This window comes from Siphateles boraxobius, unplaced genomic scaffold (genome assembly GCF_051911475.1).
Source record: "Siphateles boraxobius isolate OS27281-9 unplaced genomic scaffold, OSU_SipBor_1 9, whole genome shotgun sequence".
In the NCBI taxonomy this organism is placed as follows: Eukaryota; Metazoa; Chordata; class Actinopteri; order Cypriniformes; family Leuciscidae; genus Siphateles; species Siphateles boraxobius.
Genome location: NW_027509219.1, coordinates 33,266,181 through 33,285,274, shown reverse-complemented (window position 1 = coordinate 33,285,274; position 19,094 = coordinate 33,266,181). Strand labels below are relative to the sequence as shown.

Here is a 19,094-nt window from a genome sequence, read left to right as displayed (position 1 = left end):
AAACTAACGAAAAACTAAAGCTTCTAGCCCAGACGTTTCCAAACAGCACAGCAGTAATGACTTTATGAACTTACAAGATTGGTAATATCAGGAAGAATATATAACTATGCAACCATCTACTACAGTATCGCATCAGGCAGTGCATTGTAGTCTCCCTGACGAAAAATTTGATTTATTCATTAGGAGAGGAAGAATTTTCTAAACTCGTTAAATCATCTAAATCGACAACATGTATAGACCCTATGCCGACTAAGCTACTGAAAGAGATGCTTCCAGAGGTCATAGATCCTCTTCTTAATATCATTAATTCATCTTTGTCATTAGGATATGTACCAAAAACTTTTAAGCTGGCTATGATTAAACCGCTTGTTAAAAAAACGCAACTTGATCCTGCAGAACTAGTCAATTACAGGCCGATCTCGAATCTACCTTTTCTATCAAAGATATTAGAAAAAGCAGTATCCTCACAACTGTGTTCCTTTCTTGAAGGAAATGATATCTGCGAGGATTTTCAATCAGCATTTAGACTGTATCATAGTACTGAGACAGCTCTCATTAGAGTCACCAATGGTTTGCTCTTATCATCCAATCATGGTTGTATCTCTCTATATTAGTATTACTCGATCTTAGTGCTGCATTTGACACTATCGACCACAACATTGTTTTAAATAGACTCGAAAATTATGTTGCCATTAGTGGAATTGCACTAGCATGGTTTAAATCATACTTATCTGACCATTATCAGTTTGTAGCAGTAAATGAAGAGATGTCTTATCGGTCAAAAGTTCAGTATGGTATACCACAAGGCTCAGTACCAGGACCGTTGCTGTTCACTCTGTACATGCTACCGTTCGGAGATATCGTTAGGAAGCATGACATTAGTTTTCACTGTTATGCTGATGATACTCAGCTCTATATTTCTTCCCACCCTGACGAAACTTACCAATCCACCAAATTAACAGAATGCATAGCTGATATAAGAAACTGGATGACTAGCAATTTCCTACTACTTAATTCTGAAAAAACAGAGATTCGAATTATTGGATAAAAAACTTCCTCAGGTAATAACCTAGAATACTGTCTAACACTTGAAGGCTGCTCTGTCAAGTCCTCTTTGTCGGTTAGGATGTGTGTGCTCTTTGATACCAATCTTTCATAAGAAAGTCACGTGTCTAGTATCTGTAAAAACGCATTTTTTCATCTTAAAAATATATCCAAATTACGTCATATGCTCTCAATGAAAAATGCAGAACAAATAGTTCATGCGTTCATGACATCAAGGCTAGATTATTGTAATGCTATTATGGGTGGTTGCGCTGCATGCTTAAGAAACAAACTACAGCTGGTCCAAAACGCAGCCGCTAGAGTTCTTACCAGAACCAGGAAGTATGACCATATTAGCCCTGTTCTGTCAACACTACATTGGCTCCCTATTAAACATTATACACATATAAGATTTAAAATATTGCTGATTACTTACAACGCACTAAATGGTTTAGCTCCGCAGTACTTGATCGAGCTCGTAACGCATTATAGTCATTATAGTCCTTCACGTCTATTGCGATCTCAAAATTCCGACCAGTAGGCTGTGGTAAAGCCTAAACAATCTGTTACGGTAATTCTATTATCACTGTAAAGCTGCTTTGAAACAATCCATACAGTTAAAAGTGCTTTATAAATGAAGGTGACTTGGCTTGACTATAGAGTTATGGTTTGGTTTATTTACTTGGAATTATGCATAATTTACTGTTATAACTAGTACATGCAGGTCACTTTAGAATAAATAAATAAAATTGTTATTAAAAAAACAAACAAGCAAGCCCAGCCTAGGAGAGTAAAAGTAATGCTTGTACAAATTTAACAAAATTTTACATAAAGTAAGCAACATAATGAGTTACTTTTCATGGAGTAATATTGTAACGCACTACTTTTAAAAGTAACTTACCCCAACACTGCATGTGACCATGTAGCCCACTAAGTTCATTGTTACATAGTGCAGTATTCTAATATTCCATATCAGACATGTTACACAAATGATAAATTGAGAATAAATTAACTCAAAATGCTCTTTTAGCAGACCAGATTCAGTAGCATTTTAAGAAATGTAGACATTCTGGGAAATCACATAAAACTCTTTTAATCATTTATCTACTTTTAATGCAAACAAAACACGAGGCATGACATACACAAGTGTCGTGAAATCATATCTTATAAAGGTAGGCTAAAAATGATTTGGCAAAAGAAAGCTTACAGCTCCGTGTCCATCTAAGAACAAGATTTTAGGACAAAAAAACAGGTTCAGAACACATGGAAAGATCTCAGTAATCACTAAACAGACTTAAGTAAAGCTAATCAACAGATACAGATCTAAATGTTATTGAATCTGTTATGAAAATAATTATTCACAGTGTGTGACATGAGAACTAACGCTGGTTGTGTTTCGACCAACCATCCAAATAAACAAAATAAAAGTTCAGCATGTAATAATTAAGAAAAGTGAAGGAAACATGGGGGAGAGGTTTTTCTTTTGGCAGTGGCATAAAAGATAACCATATAAAAATAAGAGAAAAATGCGCTTTATTCTGATGTTTTCTGAAGTCATATAGTAGGCTACTTTTTGTGAGGAACAGACCCAAATTTAAGCTATCTTCGATTTCTTTATTATATATTTTTTTGCATGTGGTCACTGAGCTGTCTTATAGACCTTATGCATCAGAGAAACGAGGGCGCCGCCATCTTTAGAATATTGTCTTCGAACTTCCGTTTTTGCGGTTGCTCTGTATATTTCTATGGCATCGCTGTCCAGGAGTAATTAGCTGGTGAAGTTGATTTAATTATTGTAGAGTTAACGAAAGTTATCATGAGCATTGTAATGTTTATCATAAGGGTCATTCTTCAATTGGGGTGGCAAATGAGAGGCAGAAATTGTAAAAATGCTTGTTTGTTTTCTTTTAATAAAATGTATTGCTATGCATTTAAAATTAGTTTAATATTCTATATCAATTAAAATTGAAGCTTAATAACATTTAGATTTTTAAATAATTTGAATCAAACACTAGTGAAACAACCACTTATGTCTATGGTGTTACCAATATTTTAAGTAACATTTTGATTAATTCTAAATAAACAGGCATATGCAACTTTAGGTAATAATTAATAAATAAATAAATTACTTTAAGGACTCAGTTTCATTGATAATTTAAATATAATTTTTTGAAATAAATGTTTAATTGTTCATCTTCCCCTATTTTTGCCAAAGAAAAGTTTTTTTTTTTTTTAAATTGTATATACATAAAAAAGGCAGGAAAAATGGTCTGTGCTACATTTATAATCTTTCTTCTAAAATATTAAAACCATTTTACAGTCTAAAAACATTAAATTATAAGATTAAATGGCTCTGAAGGAAAGAAATGTCGGACACGTTTTGAAGTAACACCACAGACATAATATAACACCACAGACATATTGCATAAAAGGTTTAACAATTAAAAGTTTATTGAGCAAAATAATGCAATTAATCATGAGTAGGATTACAAGTAATTATATGATTACGGATGTCCTGTGTGTTGTATTAAAAATACAACATTATTGGTATATTGTCTGTGGAGTTACTATAGAGTCTGTGGTGTTACCAGGAAAGACAGTAACACCACAGACAGTAACACCACAGACAAATTAGCCTAAATCCAGACTTTTCTAAAATGGAGGCTGCCATCATGATGATTTCAAGATCAGAGGACATTCTAGAAATATTAATAAGTATGCATTTATCAAATTTTTTATTAAAATATGTAAAATCTGCAAGTTATCAACATAACACCACAGACACTAACAAAGTGCGACACATGAAATTGTCAGGAATTTAGCTAACTTTAAGAAAATGAATAAGAAAGAGTGTACTCACCATGCACCCCTCAGATCAACCAGCACCTGCAATGACCTTTACACACAGGAAGTAGTCCAAACAGATTTCCCCCTTTTCTTAAAGGGGCGACATCCATTGATGTAACACCACAGACATGAATTTGGGGAACACTACTTTTTTCGTGAATATTGCAAAATATGTATTTTTTAAAACAATTTAATCAAATTGTACATGTTAAATAAAAACTATATTTATAATATAACCATTTTTTTTTTGTTAAAAATGTTATATTGTTGTAATTAAATTCCATGATATCTCTCTGAGATAGGGTGGGAACATACATATTTTGTTATAAATGCAATCTCTCAAACTCAATTAAATATGTATTTTAAAACTAAAAATTATTTATTAATAGTGCACAAATTGTGTTTATCCTACAGAATACAAAAATGAAAACATTTTATAATTTATTGGTATTTAAAGTTCATTTCAACTGTTGTAAAGTAGAGGGACACCACTTGCCACCACAAATGAAGAATGACCCATAAGCATTGTAAAGCATATGTCTTAACAAATGGACCTTGGAAGTTTTTTTTTACGAGCCGTTCATTCATAACTACGCAAGATCGCTGTGAAAATACAGACCGGAAGTCAAAAGACAACGAGCTAAGCGCTGAAAAGGGGCGTGGCTACATACGGTCTATAGAAAATAGCTTTGTAAAGACGTTAATGTTTCACAGAAGAAAGAAAGTAAAACATTCTGAACATCATGAGAGCGAGCGACAGATTGACAGATTTCTCCTTTTTAGGTCCATTAAAAAGAACGCCATTTTGCTTTTATCTGTCACTGAAGCCTTTGTTAGCTTTTCATATTTAAAGTTCACACATAAAAGCGTATCCTGTACCATGAGGTTTTCTGTACCTGTAACATGCATCAGGACAGGAAAGACCGCCAATCAGAGCGCAGGTCGCATGCTTGCCTGTCTGTGGAGACTTTTCACCAAATAAAACAAACACAAAACCCAACATTCATAGTGCTCAACAATCACATGCATTCACAGTTCATGCGCGAGTCATTCCACCAAACACACACTCGTGCACCTGTAAATTAGCTTTCAGTCCATCGAGAACTTTCATGATTGTGGTACTATCTTACCTTCAGAAATGGCAAGAAGTATGGTTATAAATGTCAGATTAATGGAAAATGCTTGAATGTGTTTGCCATTGATTTATTAAGAATTGGTGGGTGGTTATAGGAAAATAGTTAAAAGGCCAAGTGTAGATTTTCAATTTTTAATAACTTCATAGCATTTGAAAAGAACTCAGAACTCTAATCAAATTAATTACTAGGACACCATTTCTGATACTTCCTAATTTGCCGTTTTGTGCCTTCACCGACAATTCATTAAGGTGTTTTTGGAGAATCGTACTGAACACCTAACATTTGGTGTCTTTTGTGAGGCTTGATCTGAATAGGATTTGTGCCAATTTTGGCATAGATTGGACAAATTTAGAAGGGTTATCAGTGTACAAAAAGGTGCAAAAAAATCCATTAAATAGCCTATAGGGTGAAACCCGAGAAATTGTTCACCATAGTCTTCAAATTTGACTTGTATGTATCAAGTCATTCTGGCAATCATACATAAGTTTAATGCTATTTGGTGTTCATGCTAATACAGCCAGGCTTTCCTGGTTAGTTAATTAATTGATACGTTACATGGTTTGACCAACACGCAAAGTTGCCGAGATGGAAAATCTAGTTTGGTGGAAATTAGACCACTAGGATAAGTCCATTAAATTTTGTCTCTAGGCCATTCGGTTTAAATGATAAAGCTAAAGACACACGTTGGTCTTTCACATTTATCCATTTGGCAGATTCTTTTATATACATTGCATATAAGGTACATTTTATTAGTTCCCGGGAATCCAACCCATGATCTTGGCATTAGCGTGGTCATGATCTACTGTTTGAATTGTAGAAATCCTGGAACAGCATTTTTATAAACCAGTCACAATTTACGAAAAAAAGAGTGCGTTTCAGTTAGGGGGCAACCATCATGTCCCCTTTTGATTTTAATGGTATTTGGTTAGAATTTGGACTACAGTATATGAAGCTTTTGAGACTGTCAACAATTCCTGGTTTATTAAAGCACTCTTACGGTAATTTTATGCCATCCAAACGGGGGTTTGTGAAGAAACTGCAAAGGCTTTGTGAATTGATATAAAGCTAAAAATAAATTAAATCCTAGAAGTGTAAAATTAAAATAATGTAAAAATAAAAACAAACAATTACTAAAAAAAAAGAATACATATTTTGTTTATTTGCATTTTACGTGAACATTTACTGATATTTACTGATATCAGAGAATTGCGGTCATGCAAATGTGTTATTACATTATTGAAATATTAACAAAAAAAAGTTGGGAATCTTTGCAGCATCAAACTGACTATTTGTTTAGTTCTACATGTAGATTAGTGCAAGAATGTTTAACGAATTAATGAATGAATATAGAAGGAAAAGTTAATGGGTTTCAAATCAGTTCCTAACTTGTCACATTGCAAATTCAAAACAAATGAGAAATGTTCAACACGGACACAAACCAACAATGGAAAGACAACAAAAGGAAAGATGAATGTCAGGGTTATATTTTAATATCAAGTTAAGTTTTCCTCCAATACCAGCGAAACACAAGAAACTACATGTTCTTTGCTTCATCACTCCAGTCAGGATTGGAATTCAAACGAAACGCATTGTAGAGCTGTCAATCACGAGGGCCCCGCCCTCCAGTATCCATACTCATGATTAAAGCAAAAATTCAAAACAAAAAGAGGTATAACAGAGAAAGAAATTATAATAGTGTGCGTAAAACATCTCGTATGGTGATCCCACCCAACGTAGACCAGGCAGGGCTAGCTTATCGTATCGGACATGAGCTACAGCTATTCCATTCACAGTTGTCATTTCCGCCCCACGCAGGGGAAACCTAACTTCACCTCCGTCGCTGGTCCGGATGTGGACTCTCTGAACACACGCATGCAATGGGGCTCAGAAAAGGTGCAAACAACAAAACTTGAGGCACGGCTGAAGTGACACTAAATTGGCCTCTTGCATTTCCACTCCCCCTCCGAGACAGCATGAAAACAGTGTAAAGAAGTAAAGTGTGGCACAATGACACAGACGGCCTCAATGCAAAGGGTGACCTGTTAACTGGTTAAAGTAGCAGAACTCTCACTGGAATATTCAACTATGAGGTTGCAAGGTCTTTTAAACACACTTTGCTTTGTAGGAGTGCTACTAGATAATGTGAGGGTGAAAAACCGGTCTAGAAAATGTCCAGTTTATCTTTTTCCCCTAATTGGGGATAAATATATGTGTGTGTGATTATTATTTTTTTAAATTATGACATTATTTCCATGACATTTTTACTGTATTACAATAAAAATTAGTGTAATACATAGTCATGTTTATTAAAACAGCATTCATTTAAGGGCAGGGAAACAAACATAACCAAAATGTTTAAATATTTTACAATTTAAATAATTTTTCACGATATGGTAATGAGAACATTTGCTTAATTGTCATGCAAATAATACCTCAATATCTTAAACCTGGCTTAGGTCTTTATAAATTAGAATATTATCATGGGATGAAATATGACCCAGACGTGTTCACAACAGATTTCATCTGTATATCAGTAAGTGTAAGTCTTCTAAACGAGTAGTTTCATCTGTAAAACGACAAAAATATGTAGACGGAGTGTGGATCTGTTGTTTGGATAAATGTACGTATTATACACAACCTTAGAAACACTATGACTAATATCAACAGGGTGTTCACAGTAAAATCAAAGGCCTTGTAAGGTGTTGTAAGAATGAAGTGACCGACAGGACAGATAATCCACTCAAACCAGGCCGAGTCTACAAGACGTGCGAGGGACTCGTGTTGGGTTTGGCGGTGGAAACCCTTTGGCACTGAGATACACAGTCAGAAACTGCTGCGAGCAGGATATGCATCAAGGCAAAGAAGAGAGTGTAAGTTTGTATGTGTGTGTAGCTTTCCTAGTAACTCAAAAAACAACTATAGCCGGACCAGTTTGGCTCTTAAACAATGTAAGTCCATGCTGATCTCTTTAGCTTAAGGTCTTTTGATAAGAAAGACATGTAAATGTGTGATTTACTTATGTTTTTATACTCTGCTGGGTTACACTTTATTTGAAGGTGTCCGTATTACAGTGTAATTATACATTGAAGTACTGAGTATTAATGATTAATCACATGTACTTACTATAGGGTTAGGATTTGATTTAGGGTTAGTTGCATGTAATTGTGCATAACTTATAGTTATTACAACAGGAACTACATGTAACAATGACACTGCAAAATAAAGTGTTACCCTCCGCTGCTATAAAGCAATGCTTGAGTTTTGTATCTGTCATACTGGATATTTCTGGAAGTGAAGAGCAAGCAGAATATTCAGAAAGTCCATCTGCCCAAAACAGAACTGAGAGAAACCTCTAAAGCTTTACTTTCCACATAAAATAAGTCTTGTAAATAACTGTAATAGTCCAACATAATGCAGCAAGCACACATTATGTAAAGAATGACTTCAAACAGTCTAATGAAGCAGTCGTTCTCCTATAAAAGTCATCGAAAATGACTCTAACATGCGTTTATGATTCTGTCGCACATGAAGGGAAGTAATTCAAATGCACAACATTATCTCTCTAGAAGGATTTCTCTAGTGTGAAACCTCACTAAATTTCCTATTAGGAGTCAATAAACTTGATATAAAGATGGCACTAGACTGTGTATCAGTCCAGCGGTACCTACAATTTCCCAAGATTCATGGCCGCATCCAGGAGCACACAGAGACTCCATATTAGTTACATATGAAATGCGTCATGCAGAAATAAAAGATATTATGCCGTGGTTGTAGAGATGGAGTGGTAACTGGGGCTCTAGCTTGCGTCAGTGAATAAATTAGAACATGTCCAAATAAAAACATGTCAGTAAGCCACGGCATTCGAGGGCAAGGAACTGCGACACAGATAAAGGTCTCCCAGCAGAGAGGGTGATGGGAAACCAGGACCGTGGATTCAAAGAAACGATAAATAGAAAGACAGACGGGGGAGAGAACGAGAGAGAGAGAGAGAGAGAGAGAGAGATAGAGAGAGAGATGGTGAATCATCACACGATTGGCCACCACTGTGCCATGACTGCTCATGATGGGACGTCCAGGCACTGGGTCTGATCCGGTTTAAAATGAGCTGGTGGAGGGGGTAGTTAACCTCTTCCCAATGTAGACCCTAAAAAAGGGACATAATATTTGTATAATATAATATTAATACAGTAAATATTTAACACACAAACGCACACACTAATGTTCGAAAGTTGGGGGTCGATAAGATTTCTGCTCACCAAGGCTGCATTTATTTAAAGGGGTCATATGACGGTTCTAAAAAGAACATTTTGTATATTTGGTTTAATGCAATGTATTTACGCGATTTTAGGTAAAAAAAAGTCATTATTTTACTCATAACGTACATTATTGTTGCTCCTCTATGCCCCGCCTTTCTGAAACGCGTAGATTTTTACAAAAGCTCATCGTTCTGAATGATGCTGAAAATTCAGCTTAACATCACAAGAATAAATTACATTTTAAAATATATTCAAAAAGAAAAGTTGTTTTAAATCGTAACAATATTTCATTTTTACTGTATTTTTTATCAAATAAATACAATCTTGGAGAGCAGAAGAGACTTCTTTAAAAAACATCTTACCGCCCCAAACTTTTGAAAGGTAGCGTATGCCCACCCACATTTACATCATAATGCATATTCAATATTTAGCATCTTGGTGGGGATGTTGTTGCTTGTTTCTGATTGGTTTACAAGTAAAAGTTGTACAGGTGCAGTAGCCGAAACAGAGGGTCAGGGCATGTAAAACTAAATTACGACTTTCTTGTGCAGGAAACCTTGATTAACATTATAAGTGCATTTCAGGGGAGAAATATAAGCTTAATGTACAAATAAATACATTTTACCTGCCAAAATATTTTTACTTCTTAAATCATCTGTACATGCAAGTTCTTAATAGTACCAGCATGCATCAACTTCACTACAGCTATATTCATATGTTGCTTTGAAGTGATTGTGATACGCACAGGCACAGAGTTGGTACAGTATATGGTGTTTGTGTTGGCACTCACCCCAGTCCCAGAGCCAGGATGTGGGTGAGCAGCAGCGAGGGCATGAACATTTTGAGGAACTCAGCGGAGAACACGCCTCCTTTCTTCATAGCACCTGTCTTTCTCATGCTCAGAGACACCGATCCAGAACGCTTCGGGTGGCGGAAGTGGAATTCCCTGTGAGCGGTCAAAGAGAACCATTATACTAATATCTCACTTAAACTGCAGAACAATTTTGTACCTTTACTGAGGGCTTAAAAAAAAATTTATAAAAAAAGAATTAAATATCAAACTAAAATATAATACATTTTAAATACATAAAATTATTTTCATTAATACATATTTTAAAGTAAACAAATAGAATAAAAAATATATTATAAAATTAAACATTTTTTAAATAAATAAGTAAATACAATTATTTTAATACAGCATATAAAAAATATACAAATAATAATAATAAAATAATAAAAATATTTTTTTTCTGAATTAAAAATACATTTAAAATAAATAACAATATTTAAATATATAATATATATAACATTATAATTATAATATTTAACATTATATTTAAAATAAATATTTTTTTTTTTTTAAGTAGTCTTAAAAATCTAAATTGACCCTATTTACTTTGCTAGCGCACATTACTTATCTTGCATCATGGATTAATTGTTCACCTCAAGACAATACACATAAAATAATAGTTTGTTGTGGTAATCATTAATCAGAATCTGAAAATGGATGGCGTTCCTTCTCTGATGGCATCAGTTTAACAGTTTAGGTTGAATATCCTTATCCTTATCCTTAACCACAGAGGAGGAGCGCTAAAGTAAAACCCCTCCCTCTATTCAATACTCTGTTTCACTTGGAAAAACGTCACAAAATAGAACTTTTCTGGTTCAGGGGGCTAATAAATAAATAAGAAATAAAGCTATTTTTAAGAAATACATAATATTTCAAATCAATCACTCAAATATTTTAAATAAAAATGATCAAATAAAATAGAAGAAAACATTTCATTTTCACTGAAAATAGAATATTTTATGAATATAAAATAAGTATATTGGATTTGTTTAGAAATGAATACATTGTCCATGTGGCAGTATGTCACATATGATGAAACTGTGAACATACACACATAATGGTTTAATATGGGTTCTTACTTCGGGGGAATGTTCTCTGGTCGACTGGACCAGTCTGCCACCCAACTCTCCCCTTTATTCATGAGGATATCATCCTCTTTGTCCCTCTCCAGGCTATCATCATCTGACTGAAAGAGATGAGAAAAGACTGCACTCATTAAGGTGTGCTCATTAAATAGAAGTACTATCACGCTACATCACTGTTAAACAGTAGTTCAATAATGCCTCTAGATTACGGTGTACCTGACAGTCTCTCTCGCTGGGCATTTCCACATCAAACATGATCTGCCCCTCATCCTGGTCAGGACTGTGTGGTCGTGGTGGGCTGTAAACACACATCAAAGAAATGTAAAATACAGATCAGAGAAAACAAACCAAATCAGACGCCTGAACCATGCGTGGATTGAATTAGACTGTATTGAAAGCTGCAGATCTAAGAATAAAAGTGATAAATCAAAGCTCTGTACATGTGTGTAAACAGAGCTTTCAAAAAAAAAAAAAAAAAAACAAGTTTAGTTTTAGTGAACTACAGGTCCTTCTCAAAAAATTAGCATATTGTGATCAAGTTCATTATTTTCCATAATTTAATGATAGAAATTAAACTTTCATATATTTTAGATTCATTGCACACCAACTGAAATATTTCAGGTCTTTTATTGTTTTCATACTGATGATTTTGGCATACAGCTCATGAAAACCCAAAATTCCTATCTCAAAAAATTAGCATATCATGAAAAGGGTCTCTAAACGAGCTATTAACCTGCTATTAAGAGCTGTCCAGAAGGCCATCATTGACACCCTCAAGCAAGAGGGTAAGACACAGAAAGAAATTTCTGAACAAATAGGCTGTTCCCAGAGTGCTGTATTAAGGCACCTCAGTGGGAAGTCTGTGGGAAGGAAAAAGTGTGGCAAAGCAGCACTGGACTTCAGGCATTTTGGCATTTCCTTCTCCCCAGTCTTCCTCCAGACTCTGGCACCTTGATTTCCGAATGACATGAAAAATTTGCTTTCATCCGAAAAAAGTACTTTGGACCACTGAGCAACAGTCCAGTGCTGCTTCTCTGTAGCCCAGGTCAGGCGCTTCTGCCGCTGTTTCTGGTTCAAAAGTGGCTTGACCTGGGGAATGTGGCACCTGTAGCCCATTTCCTGCACACGCCTGTGCACGGTGGCTCTGGATGTTTCTACTCCAGACTCAGTCCACTGCTTCCGCAGGTCCCCCAAGGTCTGGAATCGGTCCTTCTCCACAATCTTCCTCAGGGTCCGGTCACCTCTTCTCGTTGTGCCGCGTTTTTTGCCACACTTTTTCCTTCCCACAGACTTCCCACTGAGGTGCCTTGATACAGCACTCTGGGAACAGCCTATTTGTTCAGAAATTTCTTTCTGTGTCTTACCCTCTTGCTTGAGGGTGTCAATGATGGCCTTCTGGACAGCAGTCAAGTTGGCAGTCTTACCCATGATTGCGGTTTTGAGTAATGAAACAGGCTGGGAGTTTTTAAAAGCCTCAGGAATCTTTTGCAGGTGTTGAGAGTTAATTAGTTGATTCAGATGATTAGATTAATAGCTCGTTTAGAGACCCTTTTCATGATATGCTAATTTTTTGAGATAGGAATTTTGGGTTTTCATGAGCTGTATGCCAAAATCATCAGTATTAAAACAATAAAAGACCTGAAATGTTTCAGTTGGTGTGCAATGAATCTAAAATATATGAAAGTTTAATTTTTATCATTACATTATGGAAAATAATGAACTTTATCACAATATGCTAATTTTTTGAGAAGGACCTGTATATTCAACATTTTTAAAAGCGTGGTTTTATATTCTATTATGCTGTTTACAGTGCTTCATGGGATTGTAGTTCTTTCCCTCACTAAAGCCATACACAGTCTTGTATTTTTGTCTAATCTTCAAGAACTTTTTTGCTTCAGATTAAAGTCTGTAATGTTGATAAACACCTCGTTGCTGATTGGCTCTGTTCCTGGCTTATAACGCTTTAATGAAGACTCTTTAAAAATCTCTATGGGATAAATTAATAAAAAAAAATACTTCCGGAACCAGCGGCGCTGAAAAAGGGGTGCTAATACACTATAATAACCCTGGTCTGGGGAGTAGTCCACTCATTTTCAAGTCCACTCATCAGAAACATTCTCCTCCTGTCAATCATTTTGAGTGTTTGAGTTTTAAGAACAAACCCATCATACCTATTACAGGATGAACTGCTGGGGCTGGACTCGTGTTGGGCATCCAGCAGGATTTTCTCCATGTCTCCGTTATGGATGGAGGAGGAGGAAGGCACATGCTCCAGTCCTCCTGTTAGGACCTCCTCTTCCTCCTGCACGGGCTCCAGGGCCTGTGAAGCCTGGGACTCGCCTTGGTTCCCGTTCCCCAGCAGAAGCTGCGAGGGCAAGCTGGCGTTCTGCTGCTGACTGTTTCCGTTCATCTCCAGCTCCACCCAGGACCCTAAAAAGACAAAACAGTCATTAGCATTAGCTCCTGCTCCTCCACAGTTCCTGCATTTAAATGGGCTTTGTTTTTAATACAGTGAAATAATTTAGCCTTTCATGAGTTTCTAACCTCTCTCTAACCCTTAGTGTACGTGTCCGCTGGTGTGGAGCTGAGCAGGCGTTTTCAATTCATTCTCTAGGCAGACTCATTCAGGGGATTGTGGGATTGACATCAGGACAGAGTACGCTATGATACCCCTTTTCCACCAACAAGAACCGGGTGCTGGTTCAGAGCCAGAGCCAGAGCTGGTTCAGAGTGGGTTCGACTGACGAGCTTAATAAGAACCGATTTGCCTTTCCACCGGCTAGAGAGCCACAACAGAGCCAGATCTTACGTCACTGTATACGTCTCATGTTGCCCAGCAACGCTAGTGCGGTAGCGCCAAACAGTACGCCAGGCTTGTTCGAGATGCATCGGCTTCTCGCAGATCGATCTCCGCATGACATCAAAGCACTGCGATAGCGATCTAAAAGCACAAGGAGTCGTATGTTCTCCAAACACTCCCGCAGCTCCGATCGGTCCGCGCCGCTCCGATGCATCTCGAACAAGCCATCAACAATAACGGACGTTGCAATACTATGGATGCTCATGGGTTTACAAAATACATCGGAGTCCAACGCGTTTGTGCAGCTCGCCGTAACTTACATAGACGGATATTTATAATCGAGCTGCTATTAGCTCGACTAGCTGCTATTTAAAAATGGCGGTCACAAGTTTCTATTCGTCTTGTTGGTCACGGTAACCCCGCCCCCAGCCCCTGACGCAAGTGGTTCTTACTTGGCTCTGTTCTAGACCAGCAATGATTTGGTGCTACTTAAGAACCACTTTTCCTGGTTCGGAGCTGGTGCTTTGCGTGTGGAAAACCAAAGAACCGAATTGAAACTAGGCTCTGGCTCCGAACCAGCACCAGCTCTGCCTTGGTGGAAAAGGGTAGAACGCCTGCATTAAGCAAATGGGAGCCAAAAACACATTTTGCTTAAAAGTGAATGTGTGACTGCCTTCTAAGAACACACATCCTCTGTTGACCTGGTGCAAACATGACACGTTTGCGTCCCACTTGAACCTTACTGTTGCTAAGCAACACAAAGATCCAAAGACGGGTCCCATGATGCTTTAATAACATGATGGAGTGATGGGATGTTGCTAGGCATTGTTTTGTGGCTGCTATGGTGTTCTGGGTGGTTGGTTTCAAGTTTCTGCTGTTGCTCCAAACTAAATAGGTGTTTTTAAGTAAATTCTATTAAAGGGATACTGTAGTTCACCCAAAAATAATAATTCTGTCATTAATTACTCACCCTCATGCAGTTCCAAACCCGTAAGACTTACGTTCATCTTTGGAACACAAATTAAGAACTTTTTAATGAAATCTGAGAGATTTCCGTCCCTCCATTGACAGCTTATCAACTACTACTTTTTTAGTAGTAGTTTAACACCAATTTTATGAAGTGACGCGAGTGCTTTGTTTGCACAAAAAACATAATTTACCACTTTATTTACAATATGATGTTTTTACTATGTTTCTGGGGCTGGAAAGGGGTAGTTGCGTAGACTGTCAATGGAGGGACAGAAAGCTCTCAGATTTCATTAAAGGCAGGGTAGGCGATTTGTTCCAGAAAGATTTTTTGTTATGCTGGTTGAGAGTCTCTTTACATCCTGATAGCAATCACTAAATTAAGTGGTCTAAATGTATTTGTATATATATAATCTGTGGAAGGCAAAAGACCATAAAATGGTCATCTAAATTGAATGGTACGATGTCCTACCTGCCTGTCAACATATGTATTTCCATATCTCTGCTCACCTGTTCGCGCAGACATCACGAGTGTGTTTCATGCTATGCAGAGTTAGACAGGCGTCAGTCACTGAGCACCACAAACGAAACAGCAGCCGCCTTATGCAGTTCCTCCTGAACCAAAACAACCAGCTTATGCTGCGTTCCCGCCATAAATACTGGAAGAGATTAACGGGAAACCTGTGACGTTACACTTGGAGCAGTTCGTGACTTGAATTTGCACGTTTCTATGTCAACACTATCAACGTCGAAATGAATCTGCAGCAGTCAGGTGGTACAAGTCAGTGCTCTTTAAGTTGTTTATTATTATTGTAATGTTATGCGTTTTGAGACATGAGGTAGTTTAACGCTGTCTCTCGTCTCATGGCGCTTTGCAAACTCTGCTGTGCACATTCATGTTTTGAAGGAGGCGTGGCTTATACTTTCTTTTGCTTTCAAAGCTATTGCTAGCCTCTCCGAAAATTGCCTAGATGCCTACCCTACCTTTAAAAAGGTCTTAATTTGTGTTTCGAAGATGAACGAAAGTCTTACGGGTTTGGAACGACATGAGGGTCAGTAATGACAGAATGTTCATTTTTAGGTGAACCAGCCCTTTAATTTAAGGATTATCACAACTAACTTTTTAAAACATCAAGGGAAACAATAAACAACATTGCAGCACTAATAAGCCAGCATCCTGTTTAAATGAGATGTGAGCAGTGTCTGATCATCTTATTATGGCAAAATCCTTTACTAGACGCCAGCCCACAACAATGAACTCTTGTATTTGCCCACATGGGTATGTTACCATGGCAGAGTATTTTCTACCAGCTCTTGTTGTCACACTGCATCACAACAAACCTCAGACTTCCCACAGACTTGCATTGAAGACGGGACCCAAGCCATATCTGGTACCACGTAGTAACCACCAGAAAAAACTGCATAGCAACACCTTGACAACATGCTGACAAGTTCTGCATGGGCGAGCACCACTCACATCCTAAAAAAATATATAAAAACCTAACTTGGCCACATCCTAGGCCAAAAAGTGATGAATGACTGACTATCGATGTGGTGAAATATACAAATGAATGCACAGATATTATAACACACCAGCTCTAGTTGCACTGATCCTGGAGCAGCTCTGATGGAATTCACTGCAAGAAAGGAGCGGGAGGAAGGGAGGGATTATGTAATCTCTGGCACATGAAACCACTCTCTGCTTCTCCTCTCCCATCCCCCCGCTGTGTCTGTAACCCAGATCTGTCTGTGTGCCACAGACACTGAGAAACCTACTGTTCACCACCACTAAATGATAACTAGTAAACAGAATGACACATTTGAATGAATTTGCGCCATCTGAAAGCTCTCTAACAGTGGACAGAATGTAAGAGCAGACAGAGTGTATGTCAAAAGCTATCGAGTTGCCTATCAAGACAGCATTTTCGGCATCATAGGATGTATACATGCTGTCTAGGTAGGTAGGCAAAACAATAGGTTGATGATGAGTGTAAATTAGATGAGTAAACAAAGCCAGAATCTTTTTACATTTATCCTATTAGTGCAATAGGGATATTCAAGAAGAATGATTGTAGGATGAGACTAGATTTTATCCATCAGGAATTGATTGTATGGTGAAAAGTGTGATTTTATATGAGGGGCTGAAAATTAAGAGGGTTTGATGAGACCAGCTGAAAAGGAAAATCTGAAAAGATCACAAAATAAAAAAAAAATTCTACAGAATAACGTGCATTGGTGAATTTTGCACGACAAGAGCATGAAGGTGTATTAATAAAATGAAATTTTATTTTTACACCATGTTGACATGATTTCACGGGGACATATTCCATGGGGCTTCTTGAAAGATTTGAGATGATTTCAGAGATACTGTCACCAGTCAAATCACATGACTGACCTTAAATTACGTCACTTTACAACTAGTGCAACCAGTATATGAATTAAATATGAGTTTGAATATGCTTTCAGCTTACTAATAGTATACTAGTCTTCCAAAGAAACAACCCCAAAAATATGCACTGATTGAGCCTGAACACACTTATACATTCTCCACGTTCTTTAACATTTGCAGAAATATGCATATGAAGATTCATCTACATTATATTCAAATCTACAATGCTTGTGCAAGAATTAAGAGTAATAGTTAATATTTGGTTCTAGAGGATGCAAATAAATGCACTCCAAACCATATATTGTTATGCACAAACAAACAAAATAAGGAAATATGGTTTGCACTTCACTTCGTATGTGCAAGTGCAACCAATGGAATTGTTCAGAGGTACGAATGAATGTGAAAAATGAAGGAAATGTGCTGAGGTTTGAGGTCATCTGACCGCTTTTAATACACAAAGATGAAAAAAGAGGGGGGAAAAAACAGGAAAAATGTCTCAACATAGACTGCCGTTTTCAGGACAGGACGGGTAAAGACAACATTTACTAAATTATTTAAAATTGTGGTATTCTGCTAAAATAAAAACAAACTATTCAGATTTCAGTTTTTAAAAAGATTTTTAAAAATATGGGGTTAAGTACTGCTTAACTGGAATAACCCAGTTTCTACTAAAACAAAAACAGAATGGAGCCCACAATGAAAAGTAAAATATTACATAGCCAGTTAAATTAAGCAGAAATAAATTAAGCTCTCCTAATTTCATTAGTTATTTACACGCCTCCTAGCTCCAGAAACCATTTTTCTCAGAACCCCTCTTCGCATTGTTTTGATATCTACGTAGCCCCGCCTCCACGGCGCTCGAACTTAAAATCAAAGAAACGGTTGGCTAACGTTCCATCAATCATTATGAGTTGCCAAGCAACGCCACATCATTCATTCTCATTCGCGTTATGACGCCATTGAATCTCCCGCCCTTTAACCCCTCCCCTTAGCGAAAGGAGGAAATTCCAGCCATTGAGCGAAGTGAGACAATAGATATTGCATAACAGCATTTTAAACCTCCATAGCAAAATAAAACGTAAACACAACAGATTTAAAGCGACATTAGGATCGCTCCCGAGTTTACCCTGCAGAAACATGGACGGGGTTTTACCGTTGAGTCCCTGTTCTTCATTGTTGTTGAGCTGCGCAGCGGCTGTGGTGGACATGTTGCCTCTCCAGTCACTCGCGTCCCCTGCTCGTGAACGCGCGCGTGCTCATTCATCTGCGGCCACTGAATGGCTCCACCTGAACGCAGGCGCGACGTCATCACATTCAGAACATATACATATAATATATATATATACACACACACACACACAGACATACATAGACAACCAGACATATAGACAGACAGATACAGATAGACTGACACAGATAGACAGATAGATAGAGATAGATGTACAATGCTGATATAAACATGCCAAAATCCTGAAAATAATGTTATTTACTTTCAATGACAGTCTATATTTGTATATGGATATTACGGATGTTGCCCCTAAATTGAAAGACAACATACAATGTCTTTATGTACTGCAATAATGACAACCTAAAAACCCGCTAGTACGGTTCACAGATCACCAAAACCTAAAATAGCTCAGGCACAGATTAATTTCTGGGTGTCCTATTTGTTCTTGCTAACCTAAATATGGGGCAGATGTTTAAAGAAAAGTGATTCTACT

The 19,094-nt window shown here is 37.1% G+C and overlaps 2 protein-coding genes and 1 long non-coding RNA gene across 3 annotated transcripts in view; 1 reads left to right on the top strand and 2 right to left on the bottom strand.

The window, feature by feature from the left end:
* The window catches only part of dpysl2a (dihydropyrimidinase like 2a), a 36,101-nt gene extending 32,164 nt beyond the window's left edge, over positions 1–3,937 (bottom strand). The window contains exon 1 of the mRNA XM_077223407.1: positions 3,905–3,937. The gene's annotated coding sequence lies outside the window, so the exon portion shown is untranslated. The remainder of the gene's footprint in view (positions 1–3,904) is intronic.
* LOC143732400 (uncharacterized) lies at positions 1,702–8,870 on the top strand. Its single transcript, XR_013201102.1, has 2 exons — positions 1,702–2,887; positions 4,415–8,870. It is a non-coding gene; the product is annotated as an uncharacterized LOC143732400 (long non-coding RNA).
* bnip3la (BCL2 interacting protein 3 like a) lies at positions 6,496–18,663 on the bottom strand. Its single transcript, XM_077223419.1, has 6 exons — positions 18,527–18,663; positions 13,390–13,648; positions 11,435–11,516; positions 11,213–11,319; positions 10,074–10,229; positions 6,496–9,171 (listed from the first exon to the last, which is right to left on the bottom strand). Exons 1-6 carry the CDS (start codon positions 18,579–18,581, stop codon positions 9,123–9,125), a joined length of 708 nt encoding a protein of 235 aa, XP_077079534.1. The 5' UTR covers positions 18,582–18,663; the 3' UTR covers positions 6,496–9,122.
* Positions 18,664–19,094: the final 431 nt, after the last annotated feature.